This window comes from Fragaria vesca, linkage group LG1, assembly GCF_000184155.1.
Source record: "Fragaria vesca subsp. vesca linkage group LG1, FraVesHawaii_1.0, whole genome shotgun sequence".
NCBI lineage: Eukaryota > Viridiplantae > Streptophyta > Magnoliopsida > Rosales > Rosaceae > Fragaria > Fragaria vesca.
In genome coordinates this window covers 20,426,171-20,434,883 of record NC_020491.1, presented here as the reverse complement: position 1 = coordinate 20,434,883, position 8,713 = coordinate 20,426,171, and the positions used below count along the sequence as shown (strand labels likewise).

General features: G+C 41.0%; 1 protein-coding gene across 1 annotated transcript; it reads right to left on the bottom strand.

Annotated features, from left to right (window-relative positions):
* Positions 1-4,804: 4,804 nt before the first annotated feature.
* Positions 4,805-6,256, bottom strand: LOC101290704 (40S ribosomal protein S27-2-like). Its single transcript, XM_004289494.1, has 6 exons — positions 6,215-6,256; positions 6,010-6,064; positions 5,842-5,876; positions 5,103-5,202; positions 4,997-5,027; positions 4,805-4,928 (listed from the first exon to the last, which is right to left on the bottom strand). The coding sequence occupies exons 1-6, from the start codon at positions 6,254-6,256 to the stop codon at positions 4,805-4,807; spliced, it is 387 nt and encodes a 128-aa protein (XP_004289542.1).
* Positions 6,257-8,713: the final 2,457 nt, after the last annotated feature.

Sequence of the window (8,713 nt, the reverse complement as noted above, 5' to 3'; positions counted from 1 at the left end):
GGACGCGAGCGTAGTAGCCCTATATAGACCCATGAATTTATATAGGGAGTATGGACGAGTGTAAATACATACATATATTATAGAGTCTGAGAAACTCGATATTTTTATGGGGATAAAAAGTTTTTATCGCTTGCGGCATGCATTCGATTTTTCCTTAGAAATTAATTTGGGGAAACATAAATATTTTATTTATTATTTATTTTTGTCCACTCACTCTAACGTTATTAAATGTTTTCCCCTGGGCCCTTCGTTTTAAATTACCCAGTCTGCAGAGTTCGGGTTGGATCTAGTAGGAGACGAGGCATAGTCACCCGCATTTCTGCCAGTTTTCGCCAGTAGGTTACCTGTTCAACCTACTCGTGTTTTCTTGCTTTCGCTTGTGTTTAGTAGCTCTGAATACTTTAGAATTTTTGTATATTATGCGATGTTCACATCCGATAAATTAAGAGTGTAATTTGAAATTTTCGAGTTAGGGTTGTCCATCTGCAAGGGAGATTTTCTTAATCTTTTCAGTAAATTTTCCTTGGAGGTGGTCCCCGCACGACTTACTCTGGGTTTCAGGGTGAAATTCGGGGTGGGTCGTGTCAGTCTTGTTGGCTCAGGATGGAGTACATGTAAATCTGTCAGCAGGTATCTAAGCCAAGTAAGTTCACACGCAGCTGCAGCCATGGAGCGGTATTCAGCTTCAGCTGAGGATCTAGACACTGTAACCTGCTTCTTGCTTTTCCATGAGACAAGTGACTGACCAAGAAAAATACAATATCCTGTCACGGATCGACGTGTAAGTGGACATCTAGCCTAATCCGCGTCACAATACCCAATTAGACGAAGTGAACTTTGTGATGAAAACAATAACCCTTGGCCAGGTACAGACTTAAGATATTGGAGAAGACGATGAGCTGTCTTTAGATGATGGAGCTTGGGTTCTTGCATGAATTGGCTGAGGGTATTGACTGCAAATGTAATGTCTGGTCTGGTAATTGTCAAGTAGATCAATTTCCCGATCAAACGCCGATATCGAGCTGGATCCTTTAGAACATCACCTCCCTTTGTTGTTAATACCAGGTCTGGCTCCATTGGTACTGTTGAAGGTTTCACTCCCAGTAATCCAGCTTCTTCTAAGATGTCCAACGTGTACTTTCGTTGGCAGATTGTAATCTCGGCTTTAGAACGTGCAACTTCGAGGCCAAGAAAGTATTTCAGAGGTCCAAGATCTTTAATCTTGAAACAACTATTAAGGAATTGTTTCAGATTTTGAATGGCCTCCTCATTATTCCCTGTTATGATCATATCATCCACATAAAGAAGCACCACAGTAATAGAGTTATCATGAACTTGAGTAAATAAGGAATAGTCGGCACGAGACTGTTGAAAACCAATTGCTTGAATGGCAGATGAAAACCTTTGAAACTAGCTCCTGGATGCCTGTTTTAACCCGTATAACGACTTGTGGAGTCGACATACCAAGTTCTCCCCCTGTCGACGATAACCGGGAGGCGACAACATATATACTTCCTCAAGTAGTTCGCCATGTAGAAAAGCATTTTGAACATCCATCTGGTGTAACGGCCAGTCCCGGACAGCAGCAATAGCTAGCAAGCAACGCACAGTGATCAGTTTCGCCACTGGAGCAAATGTGTCTTTGTAATCAATCCCTTCTCTTTGGTTAAAACCCTTGGCAACCAGCCTGGCCTTGTAGCGTTCAATTGTGCCATCAGAGTGATATTTGATCTTATAGACCCATTTGCAGCCGATAGGACACTGGCCTTGTGGCAAAGGGACCATCGACCAAGTACGATTGTCTTCAAGAGCCTGAATTTCATTATTCATGGCGGTAACCCACTCGGGATCATTACGGGCCTACTCATAGTTAGCTGGTTCGACCAATTGAGAAATATTGTGCACAAATGACCGATAAGCAGATGATAATCCAGAGTAAGAGATATACCTCTGCAACGGGTATCGAGTGCCGGACGTGGAAGAAGGAACAATGTATGGGCCAAGCAGGATGGCATGATTGGTTTTGTAGTCGTGGAGGTATGGTGGTGGTTGTCGAGTGCGGTTAGAGCGACGTGGAGGTGGCGTCGGGATTGGTTGTGATGGAGGATCGACTGGTTCGGCTGATGGAGGACTGGGGGTGACCGGAGGGGATGAAGAGGCCGGTGAAGGGAAAGCCGAAGGGCTGTGTTGAAGGGATGGGAGAGCAGGGCGAAGAGGCAGAGGAGCCACAGAATCCGGCTGAGGAGCAGACGTGGTCGCCGGAGACTGGGATGGTGGAGGCGACGGCGCCGATGGCTGGATCGGCGGCAATTTGGAATAGCTGGTGCTCTGGTAGGTGAAGAGGGGTTGATTAGGCTGTGGTGATGGTGGTGGTGATTGGGGTAGGGCGTCGACGATGGGGACAGAAGGAGGCGGTGGTGGCGACGGCGGGGATGAGGTCCCGTCGACTGGATTGGAGACTGAGCAGGTGATGTCGGGTGATGTTGGTGATGTAGAATGTAGGTTCTGATTTTGGGTAGGCATGTGTTGAGGTGGAGTGTGGGCTTGTGGTGTGGGCTGGGAAAGAGAAGAAAACAAGGGAGATGGGCTGGGCTCAATGACTGGTAAAACGGGTGAATCTTCTTGGTCTTCTTGTGGAAAATCGGTAAAAGGAAGAATATGTTCATGGAAGACTATATCCCGTGAAGTGAAAAAATTCTTTTTGTCAAGATCATAAACACGATAGCCTTTTTGCCCAAGTGGATACCCAAGAAAAATACAATGATGTGCCCGTTTGTCAAACTTGTGGGTAGGATTAAGACTGGTGGCATAACAAAGACAACCGAAAACTCGAAGATGAGAGTAAGTGGGTGAGGTGCCATGCAAACGTTCGTATGGAGTTTTATGAGAAAGAAGAGGTGTAGGAAGTCGATTTATGAGGTAACAAGAGGTTTGGATGCTTTCACCCCAAAATTTTAAAGGTAAGTTCGCTTGAATCCGAAGAGCACGGCCAACATTTAAAAGATGTCGATGTTTGCGCTCAACAACTCCGTTTTGTTGAGGAGTGTAGACGCAAGTGTGTTGAAAAATTGTACCACGTTCGTCAAGGAAGGGACGTAGTGATAAAAATTCCCTTCCATTATCAGAACGAAGGATTTTGATGTCACGATTGAATTGAGTTTTGACCCAAGAGAAGAAAGATTTGATCAATGGTTGTGTATCAGACTTAAATCGCATGAGATGAACCCAAGTAAAACGAGAAAAGTCATCAACTATGGTGAGAAAATAACGAGCACCAGAATGGGTGCGTGTTTTATGTGGACCCCAAATGTCACAATGAATCAAATCAAAGGGTGCAACCGTTTTTATTGAACTTGATGGAAAACATAAACGAGATTGCTTTGCTAAAGGACAAATATCACATATATGTTGGGGATCAAACATAATTTCAGGAATGTTTTGGGACAAAAAATGGAGGGGTGAGGATGATGGGTGCCCAAGGCGTTGGTGCCAAAGGTCTGAGGTACGAGTGACATGGTGGGCAAGGTGAGGGTTTTGGCTTGGTGTGAGGTAGTAGAGTCCGTTGAAATGCTTGCCCAAGCCAATTGTCCTCTTCGTATCCACGTCCTGCACAACACAAAAATCCGGGTAAAATATCACAATGCATTTCAAGGCTCGAGTCAATTTACTCACAGATATCAAGTTTACTCGAAATTTAGGAACATGCAAGACACCATCCAGAGATAATTCTTGAGACAATTTGATAGATCCAATGCTCTCAATTGCAGCTTGTCCTCCGTTGGGTAAACCAACAAAATCATGTGATGTCTTGATGTTATTGTGAGTAGGAGTGAAGTGTGGTACATGATCTGTTGCTCCACTATCCACAATCCAGTATAATGTTGAATACGGATCATGATATGTAGCATTGCAAGGAGGTGTGACTATGCGTCGAAATTTTGTAGGATAGATAGGTCTGTCATATATGTTTGTTTGGCTTTGGACAATGTGTCCTTGTGTGTTGGCCATGATGCCGGTTTGGTAGTGTCTAGTTTTGAGTGTTTGATGTGTTTGCGGAAGATGGGTGAGTCTCTAGAGTCACCAAGATCGGTGCTCTGATACCATAAGAAAATGTGAATGTAATAGTTCTTGTATTGATATATTTGACACTGTATAGCCGTTTCTATTATATAGAAACAAGAGGAACTAATCTAGCTCATCTAATCTAGCTCTATTCTAGGAAAGCAATAACGCTAATTACATCTGCATATTCATGATCCAACAATTACTCATATCAGATTGCTAGGATCACTACCATCAATAAAGAGAGTCAACTCCAACAATCAAGGAGAATCAAGACAGTAAACTAAATCAATAATCTGATTTTCTTTCAATAACACCAGTGCTCAATAACGTGAATACTGGTGCACAGAACAATTGAGAACAAAACACAGAACCAAAATGTTCTGACCTGCTTTCTTGCCGAGAGACACCAAAAAACGGAAGTGCATAAAATAACCATTAAAAGATATATGTATTCTGGTGTTGTAAACAAGATTAGGCTGTAGAAGATGAGAAAAGCAGTGCAGCAGGATTGAAGCCATAATTGAAAGCAAGACACTAAGCGTATACAAATCACTTCAGAAAATGTAATTGATAATTGATCATGCTGAACAGCTAACTCTAAAAGAAAATCCAATTGAAGTTGTCATTTAAGCCCTCCTAACAAAATCAAATATCAAAACCCATTTCTAGATAGTTCACAGTAGCAACATTCACCTTCTACATAGTTAAACAAGACCCAAAGGTGCATTGAGCTGGACAATCAGTCCCCTTTCTTCCTGAAGGAGCAACCCTCAGTGAGCCTGGCTCGCCCGCCAGTAGGCTGGCACAACACTGTCTGGCAGTTCCCACACACAACGGTTTGCGAGTGACTGAACACTGTAGTTCTGCAAAAAAAGGATCCATTCAGTTTCACTATTTCAAAGAAAAGAGCATGAAAATATAAATAACTTACATGTTGAAACATCCTGTACAAGAATAAAACAATCAATCGATCACCAACCCGAAAAAGAAATACATCAATCAGGAACATATGTGTCAAAAAGACGATATAAATACCATGAAGAAAGAATTAGGGGTCAACAAGAGCCGCTTGAGCTTGTGCTTCCTCTTCTCCAGATCAACTGGTGGATGAAGCAAATCGATATCATTCTGAAGAACCTGTTCACAGACACAATAACCACCTCTTAAAAACAGAATCACACTTGCATCGAAGTGATAATAAATTTAACTAACACAGAGCTGATAGCCTACTTCAAATTAGGGGATATCTAAACCGTAGTTGGATCTGCCTAAAAGGTAATACCCAAGACCAAGTTTCGAACAGACCCAGAAAAAGCCAGAAAATTTAACCGAAGCAAAACCTGTAAGCCTAATCAATATCCCTTTGCCTCCTTTGGACTTCAAGCATTCGTGTTCGTATTATATAGCTATCAGCTACTAACGAAAAGTCGAAACATTTAGGAAGACTCACCATGTTGATTGATGCAATGAAGGTCGAAGAAGCAAACGGCTAGTCGGCGATCACCGAAAACCTTGAGGCGGAATGACGAAGCCTAAAACGCGTTATAATATTTAAATAAAAATTACCATGTTCCTTCATAGCTTTAGCCCTGTACCGGACAACAATTCCAATCTAGCAATTGATTCTCTAGACAAAATCAAAGCCGCCAATGGGGCCTTATTGGTAGTCCGGTATTAACAAGCTGAATTTGACTGAAAGTCACAATCGCCGTTTTGTCGGAAACTACAAGGCCGGAATGATGCATCCGGAAGATGATAGCTACTTCTTGCCAATACCTCCAATTCCAAACAAGCAGACTGATTCAATAGGCCTACAATGGCAGTTAACACCAAGATTAGTCCTAGCTAAGAATATAGCAATCAAGCCACACAGTTTGTAGGAGCCCAACACAAACCCAACTTATAATCGTACACAGTACACTGATGTTAAACACCTGGACTTACTTGATCTTTGATCTTCTGCCAGAGAATCCTGCCCATACAGAGGAACTGGAAAACCCTGTGAAGGCGAAATCAACAAAATATTTTGAGCCAATGTGGCAAAACTGGAGAGTATCCCCAGAAAACAAAGTAGACCACCAAATCTACAACTTTCAAAACCTTGAGAAGTACTAGTTTTAACCAAAAACAGAAACATAGAAGTTCTAACCTCTAGAACAGTAACCGGAACCGGAACTGGAGCCGCAACCATTCATATTCGGTGTTCGACGAAAGAAGATTGTGATGAGAAAGGAGAAGGAGGCTAGTCTGAAAGAAAAAGATGAATGAGGCATGGTTTGGCTGAGACTTGATAGCTCTTATATATAGTGAGTATGGGGGTCACAGAAGTTAGGGTTTCAAGAATTGGAAGGTTGACTGGGATTGAAACTAGTAATGGATGCCACCGAAGTTTGCAGAAGATGGAAAAAAAGGACGATTTGAATTCAAAACTCAGTGTTGACTGACACATTGTTCAGAAATGCAGGTTTGACTGTACTGAAGATTTTCTGCAAATCTTATATTGAGGCTGGTATGAACTTCATGGACTATATGTGATTATTGATTAATGATGATACTTCCCTCAAGCATATAACAAGTTTTGGAGGAAGTGTTACATATACCTAGTGTGTTACACACTACCAAAACATGAACACTCGGATCGTACAGAATGACTTTAAACTTTCCAGTGTGACAACGGAAATCCATATACAAATGATTCAATAGATTAAGGCAAAAACGATTTCATTATAGTGACCGTACTCTCCACTTACCTCTAGGAACAACAAAAAGAAAAGTCTTTGGATGTTCTTATCTCTCAGTGAAGTTGCTGTCTATTCACAGGAGTCTAAATTACAAATACGGCAGGGACTTCAGAGTTGTATCCATTCTCCAGTATATCCACATTCAGGGAGAGATGAACAAGGTGCATACGCTCTCAAAGGTAGTAACGATCCTAGCCATATCTAAACTAAGCCAAACGTGTATTCTCATGATCAATGAATTTTATCAAACTATCATTGGTAACATTCAAACATGGCACGCCCATCATATTCATATCTGAACAGAAGACTAAAGACCGGTCATCAATGGAAAACCTGGACAAGAACACGATCAATCATAAACATAACTTCTTAAAACAATTCAAGGGCTAAATAGCAACAAGATGAGAAACTACTAATACTCATCAAGATTAGCCACACCCACAAACTGTTTTTCATAATTATGATTTTGACTACCAGGCACTTGGTTAACGAGCCAACAAGACATGGCTATCTTGTCAAGTTCTCCCATGGCTTTGTGCCTATATCATACTGGTGCTGTGTAGTAGACTAGTCCTCACTGATGGAGCAGGATCAGTACACGACTGACAAGATTTCTAATTTCTTCACGAGACCTTTTCAGTGCTGCTTCTTTGTGCAAACCTGAAGCCAAGCAATGAACTAAATAGTACATTTAACTTAAAAGAAATGGCTGCAAATTGGAAGTATAGAATATCTTGAAGCTCGCTTTCATCCAGAGCACATCAATTAGGTCTAATAGCAAAACCTATTGCGCTTCCGATGGACAGTAACTAGATAATATATAGCCTATTTAGGGACTTCCCACGTACATGCCACAAAAACCTTGTAGAATAGAATGCACGACATGCACGTAATCCATGTCAGCTTTATAACTGTCTCAATCTGTTTGAGAACCTGAAAAAACATATAAACGTAAATACTTATTAAAATTGCAAAAATTCATCACACAAACAGATGGATGCTCTCACCAGTAAAACAGTGTATCATCATCATCATCAACATGTATCCACTTAAAGAAAAGAGGGAAAATGCGCCTGAAATGAGCTAGTAACACCATTAAAAGGAGCGAAGCCATGCAACACGGCGTTCCAGGTGACTTAACATCTCATTTACAATTTTATCATCAAACCTATATCTATTAATTGATGGTATATATATGAACATGCAGTAACTGAACATTAAAAGCATTTAGCTCTTGAGCTCCGTTTGTAACCAAAAAACAAAAGCATTTAGCTCAACTCTCATGCTTCAATAGATGACAGCTGGCATGTATCAAGTTTGACCCAAACAAAGTAGGGTATTCTGACTGTACTAGTGTGTATCTGGTAAGAATTTTCTAAGTAAAAGAAACAGAAGTCCACAGGAATACGAAAATTATTAAAAACCAAGTGAAAACCAAGATCAAGGGTCAGGTCCACCGACTTTACCCGTGCCGCGCGACCTTCTTGTTCTATTTTCTTAAACCTATAGATTTGTTCAAGAAAATCCCTCAAAGAGTTATATAGGATTAAGCAACACTCTGAATTTCATAGACTCCTGTCATATTGAAAACAGAAATTAAGAAAGCTGTATAGGTGACATCCTCTTCTGTTAAGTGTTAATATTCTCGTCAGCCAACTTTGAGGGTCAGAGTTACTCTATTTTGAAGATATGACGAAAAATAGAATAGAAAATTTCATGTAAGTCTACTTTGGGACATTTTCTCTCACAGAGGTCCACCTAAACATTTTTACCCACATAAGTCCACTTTTAAGCCTAGATCTGTCATTTTGTTTTTACAATGTACCTAAAATACCCTCTCTCTTTACACCAAATCTATTCCTCTCATTTGCGATAATACTCTCACTCTCTCTCTCTCTCTCTCTCTC

Bases quoted from the DNA above. Each gene is read 5' to 3' on its own strand.
- LOC101290704 (XM_004289494.1), bottom strand. From the start codon at position 6,256: ATGGTTGCGGCTCCAGTTCCGGTTCCGGTTACTGTTCTAGAG. The intron at 6,065-6,214 runs GTTAGAACTTCT...TCGCCTTCACAG, and splicing joins TTCCGGTTACTGTTCTAGAG to GGTTTTCCAGTTCCTCTGTA. The intron at 5,877-6,009 runs GTAAGTCCAGGT...CTGCCATTGTAG, and splicing joins GGCAGAAGATCAAAGATCAA to GCCTATTGAATCAGTCTGCT.